We start from the raw sequence: 20,303 nt of genomic DNA on the forward strand, positions 1-20,303 counted from the left end.
CTTTGTGGAACAATTTGCCAGCAGCAAGAAGCTAGAGAAGTTATCGGTCGACTTGTACCGAGTATACCAACGAAGGGGGGAACCATTAAGAGAGTACGTTAGCAGATTCAACAAAGAGAAGATCTCTATTCCTTCCTGTAACCCCGAGACTGCTGTGGACACTTTCAGAAAAGGCCTCCTCCCAGATGGAGAACTATACAAAGAGCTTACAAAGTTGGGCTGCACTACCATGGAAGACGCTCTGGCCCGAGCCGTGATCCAGATAAGGTGGGAGGAAGATGAGATGAACCGAGTCGCCCATTCCAGATACGAACCAAGGCGAAACGACAGGAAACCAGAGCCTAGACCGGTAGAACACCGCTACCAACCCTCCGCACGGAATATAGGCAGAGCCAGAAGACCATACGACTGCCAACCCTTGAGAAGTAATAACAGGAATTTGGGATCGAACCAGTTCAAAATACCAGAATNTTTATAATAATGGAAGTGCAATGATGAAGGAGAAAAAAGCTAGCGTTTCAAGCAAGAAGAAGAAGAATAAAGTTTGTAACAATGTTAAATTAAAGAATTGTATGTTTTTCGATTCATTTATTTATCACTAAGGAGTTACACCCTTTATATAGGGAGTATACGATCTCCTAAATCTCCTAATTATGTGAATTGTGGATTACACAATATTTTGTCTGACATAATTAGGAGATTACATAATCTCTAGAATGTTCTGAGATCGTATACCTGACATAACTAAAAGATTACATAATATTCATTTGATTACAAAATATATACAAAATATTATAAAAATCTTAACACTTCCCCTCAAGTTGGTGCGTAGATGTCACACATGCCCAACTTGTCTAACACTTGTAAGAAAATACATTTGGAGACAGCCTTAGTAAGAATATCGGCCAATTGATCCTCTGATCGAATCTTAGGCAGTTCAATAATCTTTTCATCCAGTTTTTCTTTGATGAAAAATCTATCTANTACCGAATATACCAGTGGAGGGGAGAGCCATTAAGAGAGTATGTTAGTAGATTCAACAAAGAGAAGATCTCTATTCCCTCATGTAACCCCGAGACTACTGTGGATGCTTTCAGAAAAGGCCTCCTCCCTGATGGAGAACTATACAAAGAACTTACAAAGCTGGGCTGCACCACAATGGAAGACGCTCTAGCCCAAGCCGTTATCCAGATAAGATGGGAGGAAGATGAGATGAACCGAGCTGCCCATTCCAGATATGAACCAAGGCGGAGCGACAGGAAGCCAGAGCCTAGATCGGTAGAACACCGTTACCAACCTCTAGCACGCAATATGGGCAAAACCAGAAAACCTTATGATCGCCAACACGTGAGGAATGATAACAGGCACTTCGGATCGAACCAGCACAAAATACCAAAGAACAACCTCAATGTCGAACCAACCCAGGCCGTAGCAATAATGAAAAGAATGGGGTCCGCTGTCAAGTGGTCTGGTAAGCTCAATCCCGAAGCAAGGAGAGACACAACCAAGTGGTGCGAGTTCCACAACGATCACAGGCACAACACCGCAGACTGTATCGCCTTGCGGCTCGAGGTTGCTGCATTTCTGAAGAGAGGACATCTCTGTGATCTACTCACTGACAAAGGGAAGAACACCATTAGCCAGAAGGGCTCCAAAGAACCGTTGCCCCCTCCGCGAGAACCCACACCGAAGAGTTTTTGCTTGCTCATCTCCGGAGGATCAGAAATCAGTGGGGTAAGTTACTCATTGGCCAAGCGGTATGCTAGAACCAACCACCACCATGAAGTCCAATCCATCCATCCGGTCTCGAGGTCATACTCTCATCAAGTAATTCAGTTCGAAGATGACGAACCGATCACCCTGGACGCTCCTCACCACAATGCTTTAGTCTTCTCCCTGCAAATAGCCAACATCCTAGTGAAAAGGGTGTTCGTAGATGGAGGTTCGTCAGCAAATATCCTATTCCTCGAAACAGTAAAAGCAATAGGGCTAGAAGAAGCAAATATCAACAGACGACTGACACTGCTGGTTGGATTCAGCTCAGAGCAGAAATACACTATCGGGGAGATCGTCCTTCCTATCTATGTCGACGGAGTAAATAAACAGACCGTTTTCTTGGTGATCGACTGCCCATCCCCCTACAACGCCATCTTGGGACGACCCTGGATCCACGACATGTGGGCAGTCCCATCTACTTTCCACCAGACGATCAGGTTTCCAACCAAGTGGGGGGTACGAGAGATCAAGGGCGACCCCAAAGCTTCCAGAGACTGCTACAAGAACGCCTTCAAGAGCAAGGGCAACTCCTCGTAGCAATTACAGTCTCATCCAACCCCTCCAACCGAGCCAGATCAGCCCTCAATGGAGGAGTTGGATGAAGTACAGATACACCCAGACGACCTCGAGAGAAAGACCCATATAGGTTCCCGCCTGATAGAGTTCCTTAGACAAAACCAAGACTGCTTCGCCTGGTCTCACGCCGACATGACCGGAATCAGTCCAAAAGCAATGGTCCATCAACTAAAGGTAAATCTGGATCACCCACCAGTTAAGCAGAGGAGAAGGAAGTTTGCACTAGAACGGAACCGAATCATCAACGATGAGGTTGACACACTCTTAAGCAATGGCATGATCAGAGAAGTCCATTACCCCGAATGGCTGGCGAACGTCGTGGTAGTAAAGAAAAAGAACGGGAAATGGAGAGTCTGCATCGACTTCACTGACTTGAACAAGGCCTGCCCCAAAGACTCTTTCCCGCTCCCACACATCGACATGATGGTAGATGTGACTGCAGGCCACGAGCTCCTTAGCTTCATGGATGCCTTCTCTGGATATAACCAGATCCTGATGCACCCGAACGACCAGATAAAGACAGCCTTCATCATAGAGAGAGGGATCTACTGCTACAAAGTAATGCCGTTCAGACTCAAGAACGCCGGGGCCACCTACCAACGACTGGTCAACAAGATGTTCTCCGACTACTTAGGAGAGACTATGGAAGTTTACATCGACGACATGCTCGTCAAGTCCTTGATTGCCGAACAACACCTCGACCACCTCAGCCAGGCGTTCTCCATTCTACAAAAATACAACATGAAGCTGAACCCAACCAAATGCTCATTCGGTGCTCATCAGGTAAATTCTTAGGCTATATGGTCACTTAGCGAGGGATAGAAGCCAACCCCGACCAGATCAGAGCGATCCTCGGCATACCATCCCCGACGTACATCAGAGATGTTCAACGCCTTGCAGGACGAGTGGCCGCCTTGAGCCATTTCTTCTCCAGGTCAGCTGATAAATGCCACCTGTTCTTCCATGCCCTCAAAAAATCCAACAAGTTCGATTGGACCCCCTCGTGCGAAGAAGCCCTACAACAGTTGAAGAGGTATTTGACCACCCCCCCGCTTCTTTCCAAACCTATGGACGGAGAGAAGCTTTACACTTACCTAGCGGTCTCAGAGACAGCCATATCAGCGGTGCTAGTTTGGGAAGAAGAAACAAAATAGTCACCGGTCTACTACATTAGCAAGTCGCTCCTCGACGCAGAAACTCGATACAGCCAACTAGAAAAGCTTGCCCTCGCCCTCATCCATGCATCCAGGAAGCTCAGATCGTATTTCCAGTGCCACCCTATAGTTGTGATCACCTCCTTCCCACTTAAGAAAATATTGCACAAACCAGAACTATCAGGCCGACTCATGCAATGGGTGGTAGAGCTCAGCGAGTTCGACGTATCCTACCAACCACGCATCACTGTCAAATCTCAGGCACTAGCGGACTTCATTGCCAACTTCACACCAAGCGCCACCACCCAAGCCGAAAGAGAGTTACTATACATGAATGGCGCACCACCCTCAAAGTGGACTCTCCTAGTAGATGGATCGAGTAATGTGAACGGGAGCGGACTTGGGATAGTACTGATCACACCAGAGAGAGACATAGTCCAGCGAGCAGTCCGGTGTGGGTTCAAGTGCACAAATAACGAAGCCGAATATGAGGCTCTCCTAGTTGGACTTTCCTTGGCTAGAGAAATGGGAGTAAAAAGGCTGGAAGTGAAGTCCGATTCCCAACTCGTGGTCAATCAACTATAAGGCACATATCAAGTACGCGACTCGAAGATGGCATCCTACTTGAGCATGGTCAAAGAGCTGCAGGCCCAATTCGAAGAGTTCTCAATCATATAGATCCCCAGAACTGAGAACTACCATGCCGACGCCCTCGCCAACCTTGGCTCGGCACTCCCATGTTCTTCCCAGTCGTCCATCCCCCTCTTATTCATGTAGTGGCCGGCCAACTGGAAGGAACCGCCATCGAACAAGTCTCCCGTAGAAGCCATGGGCGTTGAACAAGCCAACTGCTGGATGACCCCGATAATAAGATACCTGGCAGACGATGAGCTCCCGGCTGGCAAGAACGAAGCACGCCGAATGAAAGCAAGAGCCGCCAGATTCACCCTACATGAGGGCCAACTCCTCAGAAAGTTGTTCTCGGGCCCCTATCTAAAATGCATAAGCCTAGAAGAGGCCCAAAGTGTTCTAGCCGAACTCCATGAAGGCGAATGCGGAAACCATGTAGGGGGGCGCAGTCTTGCTCACCGGGTGATCACTGCTGGATACTACTGGTCGACCATACGCACAGATTAGACCGCTTACGCGAAGAAGTGCGATAGCTGTCAAAGGTTTGCCCATATCTCACACCTCCCACCAGAACGACTCCATTCCATTCTCACACCTTGGCCATTCATGAAGTGGGGAATGGACATCGTGGGAAAGCTACCCACTGCACCGGGGCAACGAGTCTTCATGTTGGCGGTGACAGACTACTTCACCAAGTGGATCGAAGCCGAAGCCTTTGCACAAGTCAGAGATCGAGAGGTAAAAGCCTTCATCTGGAAGAATGTAATCTGTCGGTTTAGAATACCGAAGGAGATTGTCACTGATAATGGATCCCAGTTCATTAGTTCAGGCTTCAGGGATTTCTGTGACATGTGGGGAATAAAGTTGAGCTTCTCAACACCCCGCAACCCCCAGTCTAACAGCCAGGCCGAGTCATCAAACAAGACCATCATACAGACATTGAAGAAGCGATTGCAGAAAGCCAAGGGTGCATGGGCAGACGAGCTACCCGGAGTCCTCTGGTCATACCGAACCATGGCTCGATCATCAACTGGTGAAACCCCTTTCTCCCTGACATACGGTTCCAAAGCAGTCATTCTAGCTGAAGTATCAGTTCCGTTCACCAGGCTCCAATGGATGGACGAGAAATCAAACAGTCGAAATCTTTGCCAGAACCTAGAAACTGTGGACGAGCTACGGGAACAGGCGAGCATCCGCAACACAGTCTACCAGCAACAGGCCGCCTGACATTATAACCGCAATGTGAGGATCTGCACTTTCAAGATAGGTGACTGGGTCATTCGTAGGGTCTTCCAAAACACCAAGAAAATTAACTCTGGCAAACTCGGCCCCACCTGGGAAGGCCCCTACAAGATAATCAAAGAAGCAGGGAAGGGCGCCTACAAACTCCAGACCCCCGAGGGCAAAGACATCAACAATAGTTGGAATGCCGTTCACCTCAAACGCTACTACTCCTAGGTGAACCCTGTCCTTTTTGAGGATTTTTTTTTTCATTTCTTTTCATTGTTAAAAAAAAGGGATGAGTGGACCTATCCACCTCCTCTTAGACAGTCGGCCTCATGGCCAGATATTTAATGAAGTATTATTCAGAAGTTCTCATCTTCAAATCGACCCCGATCGATGAATTGCGGACACCTCCAAATCGGCCCTGCCCGATAAACGTATGGACACCTCCAAATCGACCCTGCCCGATAAACGTACGGACACCTCCAAATCGGTCCTGCCCGATAAACGTACAGACACCTCCAAAATGGCCCTGCCCGATGAACGTACGGACACCTTCAAATCGCCCTGCCCGATGAACGTACGGACACCTTCAAATCGGCCCTGCCCGATGAACGTTCGGACACCTTCAATCAGCCCTGCCCGATAAAACATACGAACACCTTCAATCGGCCCCGCCCGATAAAACGTGCGGACACCTTCAATCAGCCATGCCCGATAAACGTACGGACACCTTCAAATCGACCCTGCCCTATACATACGGACACCTTTCAAATCGACCCCAGTCGATGAATTACTCACACTCGTGAATCGACCTCGCTCGACTCACGATGACACCTTTAGATCGGCCCTGCCCAATCCAAGACTTGGCACCTTAGGACCGGCCCCATTCGACCCAAAAACTGAACTCAAGATGTAACGTCATTCATCCAGGGGACTACACACTCGGTTGGCCAAACCGAATGAATGATTCCTACACCATTGACAAACAAAGCATCAACCCAGCCCAACATAAGGCCTACATGCCTTAGCCATTGGGCCACGCTGAGGTAACATACACAAACATAACGCACCTACAAGAAGAGAAATAAAAGAACAGTTCATTCATCCAAGGAGACAATACTAGAAATCAGAACATTCAAAGGTGGTATATATGGCATCAAACGCCCCAGTTCAGAATACAAAAAAGGCACAGACGCCAGACAAAAGGGCATCGCAGGCCCCAAAATACAAAAACAAAAGCGAGCGCTAAGCATCCTCAGCACGGGCCTCATCCCCCATCACCAAATCAGTCGCCATGTCTGCACCACTAGCGCTCAGCCCCGCAGCCCGGTCGCTCACGTCCCCAACACCCGACTACCCCAGCTGACTAAGGTCAGGCGCCTGCTCCTCGTCCTGCCCCCCCGGATGACCAGCTCCTTCCTCCAACAACTCCCGCATGAGCAAAATGTCTTCATTCGGATCCCAAAGAAAGGTCCGCCCTTCCTTGAAATCCAGCATGAGCTTGCCTCGGGCCTTAATGATGGCGTCATCAACAATGGAGATGCACTGCTCCCTGAGGGACTCGACCTCCGCGGTTCTCTCGGCCAACTCACGCCGTAACCTCTCGACCTCGGCCTTACTATCCCTGAGGCGCTGCTGACTGTCCTGCTCAGCCTTCCTGGATGCTGCCTCCCTCTGTCGTAAACCAATGTTGGCCTTGGATACATCCTGTATCCGCTTCTCCTGCGCCACGACAGACTTCCTCAGATGAAGACTGCTAGTGAGTACCTGCACAACAAAACTCAACAATGAGAACAAAGCCAAAAACAGGAAAAATGAACAAGTACTGCCATACCTGAAAGGCGCGGGATGCACCCCAATCGGCAGCAGCAACTACACCCATCTGGTTTAGGCGCGCCTCATCCGCCGGGAATAATAAAGAGTCGACCAGCCTACTCATAGATGTCGCATCGGAATAAGTCGACGCAGTAGCCGGAATCGTGATAGTAATAATACCGGCTTCCTCATCCACAACGGCAGCCTGGGACGACCTGGCTCCTACTGAAGGCTGTTGACTAGGCGGTTGCTGACTCGGTGGTGTCGCCAACACATCTTCTAACCTCCTATCCTCCCTGGCCAAGGACTCCCTCCTCATCTTCTCTCGGCGCCGGGCGATAGATTCACTCGCGTTCAGGACGGTCAACTTCTTCATCAACGATTCTGCAAGTGCAAATTCTCCAACTGTTAGTGGGTTCAGCCCAGACTCACCAAAAATGATATGGTTGCAGTATCGGCTAAGAAGCACATCCCATGTCTGCTTCAGCGAGGGGAAGGGAGTACCTCTCTGTATAGCCTTTACTCCGACCCAAAGAATGCTGGTCCTTAGGTTGGACTCTGCTAGCACTACTCGCCAATCCCTCTGCTCTATTGGGATGGCTAACACCCTCTAGGTAGCTACGTCCAAGCCGTCCCCGCTCTGTCCAGCACGATTGAAATCAAGCTCTGCAAACAAAAAATACAATCAAGATTTAGTAATCAAAAGTACCAAAGAAACGACTAAGTTCTCACCAGTGGCTCGCCAGCCGATCAGGATCTCGCCCGGGCCCCTCTCTCCGAAAATGGCCTGACCCCTTAAGAAGAAGTAGTGGTCTTTCCAGTTCTTATCACTGGACCGCAGGTCGGTCACCAGGTGCGACCGGTTGTGCCTCAAGTTCAGCAAATATCGGCCCTTCTCCTTATCGTTCTCCTTCAGGAAGTATGAGTACAGCAGCTCGTGCAACCCGAACACAATTTGGTGTCGAACACACAGATCCTCCAGGGCCATCAGCAATCTCCAAGCGTTCGGCATAAGCTGGGAAGGGGCAATCATGAAGTGGTTCAACACCTCCCAGACGAGGCGAGGCACAGGCAACCTCAACCTGTCATGAAACCATTTCTCATAAACACAAACCCAGCCCTCAGCTTCCCAATCAACAGGCTCATACAACTGCGGGGTCCAGATTTTGACCGAACCAGGGATATGATACAATGTACGGATGTGCCACACGTCACTATCCTTCAGCATGGGCGGATAATCCCTGGTCAGAATCCTACTGCCCTGCTGGCTCGGCTCTTCCTCGGAGCTACTACCGGACGAAGATGGACTGCCAGCCCCTCTGGAGTCTTCTCCACTCCTACCATGCCTGCCCGAGCCACTCGGCCCAGCCTGATTCACCCCTGAAGCGGCTACACTAACTCCAGTCGGCACGCTCACCGGGACACTCCCTTCAGGTATCATCACAATAGTCGGGGCACGCTCATACTCATCCCCAACATCCACCACATCTCGACTCGAATCTGTTGATGTATCGTCTGACATATCGGATTGCTCGCTCGTCCCAACCGACCGACTCGCTCCTTATTATGGAACTCCAACTAGAACCACTCAAATTATCAACCTAGCTATTGGTCGCCCTTCAACACTGTCCGACACCCCCGAAAGTCAGCCTCTTCAATCTCAGTCGACCCGTCCTATCGAGAGATATAGAACCTTAGACAGTCAGTCGCCCCACCTAACTGACCGACCGAAGGAAGAGGCTCGTTACGAGTCGACTTGCCCGATAACCAGATCGCACCCTACCTTTGGTCGACCCCTTCAACCGACCGACCCTAGTACCAGGTTCAGCAGAGCACTAATTCGCTCGCCCCAAGCGACCGACCCACCTCCAAGCTCAAACCAAGTTACCTACTCGCCCTGCTCACCAACACACCAACCTAAAAACTCCCACTCGCCCTGGATGACCGATCGCCTGTTTAGTCTGCTCCACGCGCCTCCTCTCCACCTGGTTGGATGGAGCGGACGACCTAACTCCAACTCTAGCAAGATTACACCTTATTCAGTTAGGCGGACCGACCGAACGACCTCGTACTAGAATTGGCTTCGTCTGCCCAATTCCGTCCAAAACGCCCGGAACAACACCAACAAAAAAAAAAACCAACCAACTTGCCGGAAACACACCAAAAATCCAAACCTACCCTAGAAAGCCAAAATGCCAACACTCCTAAACTCTTCAAACACCGTCAAAACTACTCAAAAGTTTTCAGAAAACTTCACCCTATCATCCAAAACCCAGCAAAAAATGAAAACAACCTAAAAATCAGTCCAAAGGAAAGAGGATTTACCGTAAAACAATAGATTGCAGACAGAAAGCCGTCGTCGTTGAAAAGAAACCAGAACGGAATCGAAGAAACGAAAAGGAAAGTTTTACTTTCTTTGAAGAGAAAATGGGAGAAAAATGCGAACTGGAAGATGAACAGTTTGCCCATTCACTTTTAAAGGGGAAAACTATCAGGTAAGGACACGTGACAGCCCGCGATTGGCCACAGGTCAAAACGCCTTTTCAGTTTCCCGCCTCGTAAATGAAGATCTGATCTCTGCTGAACACGTGGCAAGCATCCGCGGCGCCTGGAAAATGGCAACGACATACGGAAGCTTGAATCGACCGCCCATACCCGTCGACCGAGTCAACACGCACCCGCCAATGGACCACACCCCTGTAAATCAGAGGCTCAGGAGGTTCCCCCCGACCGGTCGATCGACCGGGAACAATCCAGCCCGAGCTCTAGCTTTGTCGTTCTCCCGTAGCAGACAAATAGACAACTAACATCAGAGCTCACACATCCCCTCCGCTCAATCGCTCGATACCCCTGACCGACCCGGTCCTAGACTTCCAAAGGCATTCTAAGTGCCCCACGCTTCGCCGACCTGAAAGGCGTGGCACACTGGTCGACCAGCTTAAAACGGCCCGTTTCGTGCCCTCATCGGACCAGGGTAAGAAGCCTCGCCTACTCATCCTTCCATGACGAACGAAGGAACAGTCAATACAGGTTCATCCATTCGGTCGTCCGTACATCCCGACTGAACTAATGTTTAAATATCAATGAGCTCCCTACCTCACTTGACCCGGAAGACCGAGCGAACACCTAGGCTGGATTGACCTTTCCTATCCAGTCGATCGGACGTACCGGATGAGCGCGTGAACTCCGGACCATGCTTCTCCGATCCCTCGACCCCATACACCGATCAGGCATGACCTTGCAAGGATGACATACTCCCGATCGGCAATGGGTACAGAACTACCCCAGGATACGGATCGCTTGCAAGATCAGCTACACCAACAACCGGTCATCCCGGAAGGATGACCGAGGCCCATCGATCGCTTCATACTCTCTAACTTAAGTAACTCTTAACTCAGAGAGTGGGGGCAAACTGTTAGGGCCAAAAATCTTCCTTGGCCCAAATAGGAAAACGGGCTCGACACTGAAGAAAAAGCCAAGCCCAATCCTGATATGATCCAACCGGATTAGGCCCTTTTGATACAAGATATAGCCGGCCCAAACCACGTGGGCGCGAGCCTCTTAATCCCAGTCCATTTCCTAGGTCCATGGGCGAATCCAGAGCCCATAGCCCCCTCAGAGTACTTTCCTACTCCTAATCAATCTCCTATTCAAGGTCGTCTTCCTATTCTTGATCACTTTTCTACTCGGAGTTACTCTTCTAATCAGAATCACCTTCCTATCCGGACACTGGTAAGACAGTTTACCACAGCCCTGATTCTTCTAGGGTTTGCATCAGAGTCATACTAGGACTCCTACTTCTACCAGGATTGGGAGACCAGACGACTATTATATAAGCAGAGGCCAGCCCTCTCACAAGGGGGAGGACATTACACCTTCAGACCCGAAGCTCTTACTTGAGAGCTTCGCTTCACCGCCGTAGTCACAGTCCCCGACTAGACTTCCGGTAATCTCTCACTCCCTAGCCCTCACTATATTAGCCTTTCAGCCTTGCTGACTTGAGCGTCAGAGTGCCTACGGCAAACACCACCCCGGTGTTTCCCGTTCGCTTCACGTATGTGTCTCTACGTGTGCAGGTACAGCAGATCGCTAGTGGCCTCAACCTCACGAGATCAGACCCCCCTTCCGTACGGGTAGATTTTTACGTCTACAGTATTAAACATCAAGAACGTCCCAATAAAGTTGATGATGATGAAGAGGCTGTTTACTGCTTATAATAATGGAAGTGCAATGATGAAGTAGAAAAAAGCTAGCGTTTCAAGCAACAAGAAGAAGAATAAAGTTGGTAACAATGAAGAACAGCACAAAACAGTAGAGGCAAATTTAAAAAGCCGGCGGCATTATTAGAAGCAAAGATGTCTGGTGAAGCAGGAGAATTTTTAAGGAAAAATTCAAGGAAGGGAATTTTGATTTTCATGGCTTCATTTATTAGTTTTTTATCTCATGGCAATCTACCAAAAATTAAAATAATATATATATTAAGAAATTAAATCACTCTCCCACCATTGCAACCCTATGAATGAATTTTTAACAAGGCAATATAGCAGTAAACATTGCATGCTGTCAATCCATGAATTAAAAATAAAGTCCAATAACAATGGTTTAATATTCAAAGCGTTTATGTTAACGTGAATATTTCATATTTGTATAATATATCTGGCACGCACGTACGAGCTTCCTGGAAACCTGCCTTTACAGTAGAATTTAACAAGCCCCGAGAGCTTCCCAGAACCTGCCTTTGCAGTAGAATTTAACGAGGCCCTGTCATACTTAGAGTTTTATTATAACTCTTATCTTCCCTTAACCTTTTAGTTTAGTTTTAGGTTTATAATCGCTAACTAAATTGATCAGTTATAATAGGAAGATTAGCTCTTTGATTAATTTGTAAACGTCTCAAAACCAACCGATAAACAAGGCCGAGAAGACTCATCCAATAAATGCTATTTCCTTCATATTAACCAATATAGAAATTGCACTGAAGCTTCTGCTTCTGTATATATATATATTTTGAATAATCAAACTAACTACTCTCAATATTAATTCTTCTCGCAATATTAGTACTAATTATCAGCAAGAACCTATGTAATTATAATAGTTCCACCATCAAGCATCATGAAATAAGTAACAAAATTTTCCCATTTCAGGTCAAACTATGAATTAAAAACAAATTTATATGTAGCTCTTAAATGTTCTCAGTGTGAGGCAAATGAAACTCAACAAAAATAAAAGACAAACAGCAAGAAATAAAGTTGAAAACTAATGTATGAAACAAAGTTTATGTGACAAGAGATGAACATTGGAATTGGATAAAGAAAGAGATAAGTTGTTCACCTGAGATGAGCTGGAACTGTAAGGCTGAAGTTGCAGCTGTTGACGTTGTGCCTACCAAGTTGACTTCACTTATTGGCTATGCCAGGAATTTTAAGGCTTCTGCTAGTCTGCTTGGACGAGGAAGGAACTGATTTTGGGCTAATGTTAGTGGCAGATAATGGGCTGATTTCCAATGTCGACGGCCCGTGGGCTGCTTTTCATTGGAGTAATAAGAGATTTCAATGAGGGTCGAGTACAACCCTTCTCAGTGCCTGCATGTTTCATTTAACTAACTTCTTCTTCTTTTCATTCGGAATATAGTTAATTAATTGATTAATTTGGGCATTTGTATGAATTAATTATGAGACCATATCAAGTCTCTGTCATAGTTTACAATACTTTCTGACATCATCCTTAGAATCAAAACGCGTAGAAAAAACTAACCCACAAACACGCTCATTCCAAAACAATATACTATTTTTATTTGCAGAAATTAGTTTCTTCTGATACTGTAATCAGTGACATAATGTGCTCGAGAAGGGGATACAATGTACCTTGGATAATGGTTTAGCAGCCATTGATGAACACAATCCTTTCCTTTTCTAATGTACAAAGGTGGTTAAAGGGCATGCATGGTCGCATGCTTGTGACGTCGGTGAATAATTCCAGAGCAAGAAATTACGTAAAATAAATTTATACTAGGTTCTTCAGCATAATTTCCTGGAAAGTTTGCGTTAATTTCCTAGAGAAAATAAATACAAGAAATTAAACCCTTCTCACTTCTCAGTATGTAGTATACACCACAAGATTCTCTGGTTTCAGGCGAATAATTTTAGAGCAAGAATTTACATAAAAAAAAAAAAGTTATACGCGGTTCTTCAGCTTAATTTCCTGGAAAGTTTGCGTTAATTTCCTAGAGAGAAAATAAAAGAAATTAAGCCCTTCTCACTTCTCAGTATATACCACAAGATTCTCTGGTTTCAGGTTATTGGAAACTTTGAGTTTCTGAATAATTATGCGATTATATCAATTTATATTAATATATAATCATTCTCAGTGAAAACTATTCAACAATATTTCTAATAGTATTATGCTTTAGAATTAACAAACTCTGAATTTAATCTTCTTTTGTTATATAAAATACTTAAAACAAATTTACAATATTTTTTGTCGTCATCCTAGCAGCAAAACATACATGCTATAACAGACACATTGATAGCACTTTAAAAATGTAATGGAAAATAATTGTATAACAGTTATTAAATATAATGAATGATACTTTGGTAGCACTTTTATAGCGTCTTAATAATGTTAAGAAAAACCAATCTATAACATTATAAAAATGTTGCAAAAAAACTAAACTGTAACAGGTTAAGAATGTTACGAAAACTTATTTATAACATTTTGAAAATGTTATAGAAAACTAAATTGTAACAGATTAAGAATGTTACAGAAAATTTATTTATAGCATTTATGTAGTGTTACCAAAAATTATTCGTAACTATGAATTAGTACTACAATATACTTAACAACAATATTTTATAGTAGTTATTGAAATAATGGATAACATGCAAAAAATGTTTCCGTTGTCTACTTTTTAGTAACATGAACTATCATAACATCCTTATAAATTCTATCAATTAACTACGATAACACTTTTTGCATATTATGGTAGACCATTTTTCTTGTAGTGCAGCACAAAATAGTAGAGGCAAAGAAGCCGGCGGCATTATTAAAAGCAAAGATGTCTGGTGAAGCAGGTGAATTTTTAAGGAAAAATTCGAGGAAGGGAATTTTGATTTTCATGGCTTCATTAATTAGTTTTATATCTCATGGCAATCCACCGAAAATTTATATATATTAAGAAATCTGGTTTGGGTTTAAGCCGAAATTAAATCACTCTCCCACCATTGCAACCCTATGCATGAATGTTTAACAGGGCAATATAGCAGTAAACATTGCATGCTATCAATCCATGAATTAAAAATGAAGTCCAATAACAATGGTTTGCTATTCAAAGCGTTTATTTTGACGTTAATATTTCATATTTGTATAAGATATCTGACAAGCACGTACGAGCCTGCTGAAAACCTTCCTTTACAGTAGAAACTTACAAGCCCAAGAATTCAGCAAGCCCTGAGAACTTCACGGAACCTGCATTTACAGTAGAATTTAACAGGGCCCTGTCATAGTTAGGGTTTTATTATAACTCTTATCTTCCCTTAACCTTCTAGTTTAGTTTTAGGTTTATTATCATTAACTAAATTGATCAGTTATAATAGGTAGATTAGCTCTTTGATTAATCTGTAAAAATCTCAAAACCAACCGATAAACGACTAAGAAACAAGGCAAAGAACCATGTTGCCGTCCCGTCGGCTCGTTCAATGCATGACTTACAGTATACGTTTTAAGACTTATCCAATAAATGCTATTTCCTTCATATTAACTAATATAGAAATTGCACTGAAGCTTCTGCCTCTGGATATATATTTTTTTTTAATAATCAAATTAACTCTTCTCTATATTTATTCTTCTTACAATACTTTACCTATCCTGTATGCTCCTCACTTTTTTCTCAGGTTTTATTCTTCCTGCAAATTAAGTTCGGGATACATACTGTTAGAATACTCAAAATATCATAAAACCAACCTGTCAAGGTAGCACAAGTTTAGGCCACGGTAGGCGAGAGTTGTATCGAGTTCTGCAAATCATTTACCAATTACGACATCTTTGTGTTATCTATCGGCATCAATATATACACTACAGGTATTCCTTATCCCTTGCGAATGCTTCTTCCTCATTTCCGAATCTTAAAGCATGGTAGTTCTTCCTTTTTTGGCTTCAGTTTTCGTCGCATGTGGTTTATAATCACTTTCTTGATCGTACGCAGAAGTTGTTGTTTGTTTTTGCTATTTCTGATGCAAAGTGTGTATGTCCAACACGAGTCCTGACCGAGACGTCAAGTCTCAGCAGAAGATCTATGATCACTTTCTTGATAGTAGGCAGAAGTTGTCTGTTTTAGCTAATTTGTTCATTGTTTTTGCTATTTCTGATGCAAAGTGTGTAAATCAACATTTCCAACATGAGTGCCGACCGAGACATCGAGTCTCAGCAGATGATCTTGTTCATAACCAGACGGCCCAGTCCTAATCCTTCACGAGAACGTTGGCGATGGATTTTTCGGACGCTACAAGCATGCCAAATTCTTACTTCAATTGCTGACAAGGCTAAGAAGGGTGGTTCACTAGCTATCACTGCAGTCTCATCTGGTACTCATGGTGTTGGTGTCATCGCCACTGGCAGCAGAGGGGATACAGTGAGTCTAGTCCGTGAAAAATTTTGTGAATACTATTTAAGTTTATAGATATGATATATATTACCATTGTCAAACATCATATATTCAGCATATACTCAACTACCTAAATTTTCTTTTCCTTTGTACTGCAGTTATGATTTGATTCTATGAGCTATTAACACTACCCCACCCCATTCTCACATTAGCAATTAACAAGTGAACCGCCTCGCTATCGGCATGGTGTTATTCATATAATAAGAACTAACACCCCTTGTTATATATACAATCTTTTTCACCAGCCTCAGTTTCTTTCCAAGGTACAATTTAAGGTTTTATAGATTCAATTAATATTTATAATTCAAACAACTACTCTTTCCATGTTTTCTTCTTCACTAACTGAAGTCATCCAAAATTGCTATCAGCTCATCCAACAGAGTTAGAGCTTGTCAGCAACTGGAAAGCACAAACAGGCTCCCGAAGAAAGCGTCAATAGCACTCTTATAATATTAACAGCTTATTCTAGCATTTCCTGTTGTAGTCTCACATAGGTAAATAAATTTGAGCACAGGTTAACTACAGTTACTGATTCTAAGGGCTACAAATAATTGCCTTTGAGTCTATTAGGATAGTTTAGTACCTATATTTTAGATGATTCATTGAAGAATTAATATAAAAATAGGTTAGAACTAACTAACTTATTATATTTTGCAGAATTTTGAAGTGACAGAAATTGAGGAAGTCTCAGACACATCACCTCAAGTTTTGATTGATGTCCACAATGTTGGCACGGTTGAATCAGCGTTCGGGAGTGACACAGCGGTCAGTGATGCAGATCGCCAACGTAAACGTATTTCTCAGGTTGTGAAGGCAAAGGACTTACAGTCCCTCAATGATTTTGGAGGTTTTGAAGGCATTGCAGTTGCTCTAAATACTGATTTAGAGAAGGGAATCCATGGTGACGAGAAAGATATTCTTTCTCGATGCAGCATGGATGCACTCTTTGGGGCACAAGATCCTGCACAAGGGTTCTTCCAATTACTCTTGAAGTTTTGTAACTACTACATCATTGCTCTCCTTGGCTTGTCTGCAGCCTTGTCTATTGCCTTTGGGATCAGTATGGAAGGCCTGAGTACTGGTTGGTATCAAGGTGCCATCATAATTCTTGCCATCGGTATACTTGTGATCGTCTCGACATTTCGTGCCATCTGGAATGAAAAGTTGAAGTTATCAGAAGCGCGTAAAGCAACAGAAAAGAGGCAGATGAGAATTGATGTTCTTAGAGGGGGGAATTTGCAGCAGATATCCATTTCTGAAGTTGTATATGGTGACATAGTGTTCTTGAAAAGGGGATACAATGTCCCTGGAGACGGCTTGTTCATATCCGGTGAATTCTTGAAGATGGATGATGGTTTAGCAACCATCAATGAACTTAACCCTTTTCTCTTCTATGGTGCAAAGGTGGTTAAGGGGCATGGTCGCATGCTTGTGACATCTGTGGGAAAAGATACAGCATGGGGAGAGACGATGATCAACCAGGTAACACAAGCTCCCAGCAAGACCTTGTTACCAGCTCAACTTCACAAGGTTATCGCTACAACAGAAACTATCGGGCTTTTCATATCAAACCTTATCATAGTGGAGGTGTTTCTACATTTTAAGCATGGGAAGGACAAACATGATTTTGGAGTCCCAGAAATCAAAGGAAAACCAACTTCAATCGAGCACATCATTGAAGTTATCATAGGAATTCTCACGAAACCGAATGGGAAGCCCAGTATATTGACAACTTCACTAGCTTTGTTGGTACTAGGGATGGTGGAAGGAGTCCCTTCCCTTGTCGCACTTGCAATCGCTTATTGGAATAAGAAAGCCCTGTCTGACAAGTCCTTTGCTAAGGATCCATTGGCTTGTCTGAGTATGGGCTCAGTCACAACCATCTGCACTGACAAAGCTGGGGGGCTGAAACTGAGCTCACAGGAAGTTGACATGTGCTTTATTGGTGAGGAAGTCATTGGTGAAGATTCTATGATAGATGCAGATGTTCTTGAAACTTTTTGCAATGGAATTGGTATACCAGTTCTGGGCCAGCAGAACCCTGGTAATTCACCTCAGGATTCAATCCTTTCCTGGGCTAGACTGAAGATGGGGCTCGATATAGAGAGTCTGAGGGAAAGTTGTACCATTATCAACGAACTTCACTCCGGAGTAAAAGGGAGTAGAGTATTGGTGAGAAAGAGTAAAGATCAAGAAAGCCATATGTGTTTGTATTGGAAAGGACCTGCAAAAGCGATCTTACCTCTGTGCTCTCTCTACCATGATAGCAAAGGGACAGTGAAAGCTATGGATGACAATAAAAAGTTTATTTTTGAGCAAATTGTTGGGAATATGCAGTCCAAGAATCTCGAAACTCTGGCATTTGCTTACAAGAAGGTTGGTGCTCCAACATTTGAACGTAACAGCATAACACTGATTGGAATGCTGGTTCTGAAGCACATATGTTGGAACGAGACTAAAGAAGCAACACAAGCTTTCAGAAATGCCGGTATTAACATGATACTCATTTCAGAAGATAATGTAGAGATGGTGAAAGATATTGGTGATAAATGTGGATTGGTTCCTAACTCGGATAGATTGGTGCTTGAAGGTCCAGAATTTCGAACCTTCACCGATGAAGAGAGGCTGGATATGGTAGATAAAATCTCTATCATAGCAAATTCCCAACCTTCTGACAAGCTGCTTCTTGTTCAGTGTTTGAAGCGAAAAGGCCACATTGTAGCAATGGTTGGTGTCAAAACAAATGAGACTCCAGCACTAAAAGAAGCTCATTTGGGGATTGCTATGGGACCTTTGAGCACTGAAAACGCCAGAGAAAGTTCCGAAATTATCATTCAGGATGGGGGTTTCAGCTCATTGGTTACCATTATGAGGTGTGGAAGATGTGCTAATGACAATATCCAGAGGTATATCCAACTTGAGGTCACCACAGTTGTTGCTGGGTTATTGTTAAACACCATCATGGTAGTTGTCGTTGGGGATAATCCAATAACGGCTATCCAATTGGTCTGGGTAAACCTTATAGTTAGTGTTCTAGGAGGCATTCCTTTATTGACAGAGCCACCAAGCGAGGAACTGATGAACAGGCAGTCAATGAGAAGAACAGATCCATTCATAACCAAGACCATGTGGAGAAACATAATCACTCAAGTCTTATTTCAAGCTGCCATTTTGGTAACCTTTCAATTCAAAAGCAAATCTGTCCTGCGAATCAACAAGAAGGTTAGTGAAACCATGATTTTCAATAGTTTTGTGCTATGCCAGGTCTTCAACATTTTCAACGCAAGACAGCAAAAGATTAAAAACATCTTCAAGGGGATCCTTCAGAACCTCTGGCTTTGGGTGGCTGTGTGTGCTACCTTGGTGGTACAAGCGGCATTTGTAGAGATTGCACATATTAGTGTCAGTAATGCAAAGTTAAATGGTGAACACTGGGGCATATCTTTACTAATGGGGATGCTCACATTGCCAGTTGATTTCGCAGCAAAGAGCGCATCAACTTTCATCATGTATTGGCATACTAAATTACACAGTCCACACATTGGATCCACGGGGACGACACACTCAGAATTGGCCTCTAATGTCGATCCATTCATCAACTTAGATTCCACAACAAACCCGTGATTCCATTCCACATTGTACTTTTTTAGTTTGTAGAAATTTCACTAGCATGCAATAACTGTTACCTTAAGAGTTCAATGTATTAGCACTAATTATTAGCAAGAACAATACGTAATTATAATAGTTCCACCATCAAGCATCATGAAATAAGTAACAAAATTTTCCCATTTCAGGTTAAACTATGAATTAAAAACAAATTTATATATAGCTCTTAGATGTTCTCTACGTGAAGTACTTTCAAGTTTCAACTCAAACATTGAATGCAAATGAAACTCAACAAAAATAAAGACAAACAGCAAGAAATAAAGTTGAAAACTAACGTATGAAACATAGTTTATGTGTCAATAGATGAACATTGGAATTGGATAAAGAAAGAGATAAGGGGGTGTTCGTCTAAGCTTATAAGTTGGTCAAACTTACTTATAAGCTTTAAAATTAAGCTGACCTGTTTATTTATAATTTTTTTAAACTTATAAGTTGAGCTTATAAGCCAAAAAAAATAAGTTGGGGGTACTCGCCAATGTTTTTTTTTTTTTTTTCGGCGGCTGCTTTACAACGAACAATTTTTGTTTAGATCAGAGTGGCTTGATACCATGTTAAATTAAAGAATTGTATGTTTTTCAATTCATTTATTTATCACTAAGGAGTTACACCCTTTATATAGGGAGTATACGATCTCCTAAATCTCCTAATTATGTCAATGTGGATTAACAATATTTTGTTGACATAATTAGAAATTACATAATCTCATAAATATTCTGAGATCGTATACCTGACATAACTAAAGATACATATATTCACTTGATTAAAAATATACACATATTATGAAAATCTTAACAAACAAG

At 43.7% G+C, this 20,303-nt stretch overlaps 2 protein-coding genes across 2 annotated transcripts; one reads left to right on the forward strand and one right to left on the reverse strand.

Annotated features, from left to right (window-relative positions):
- Positions 1-6,664: 6,664 nt before the first annotated feature.
- LOC116110446 lies at positions 6,665-7,698 on the reverse strand. Its single transcript, XM_031396660.1, has 3 exons — positions 7,683-7,698; positions 7,198-7,562; positions 6,665-7,130 (listed from the first exon to the last, which is right to left on the reverse strand). Exons 2-3 carry the CDS (start codon positions 7,552-7,554, stop codon positions 6,717-6,719), a joined length of 771 nt encoding a protein of 256 aa, XP_031252520.1. The 5' UTR covers positions 7,555-7,562; positions 7,683-7,698; the 3' UTR covers positions 6,665-6,716.
- Positions 7,699-16,770: 9,072 nt separating this feature from the next.
- On the forward strand, positions 16,771-19,461 carry LOC116110456 (calcium-transporting ATPase 12, plasma membrane-type-like). The gene has a single exon (XM_031396668.1). The coding sequence runs from the start codon at positions 16,771-16,773 to the stop codon at positions 19,459-19,461; it is 2,691 nt and encodes an 896-aa protein (XP_031252528.1).
- Positions 19,462-20,303: the final 842 nt, after the last annotated feature.

This window comes from Pistacia vera, unplaced genomic scaffold, assembly GCF_008641045.1.
Source record: "Pistacia vera cultivar Batoury unplaced genomic scaffold, PisVer_v2 Contig602, whole genome shotgun sequence".
Classification (NCBI taxonomy): Eukaryota; Viridiplantae; Streptophyta; class Magnoliopsida; order Sapindales; family Anacardiaceae; genus Pistacia; species Pistacia vera.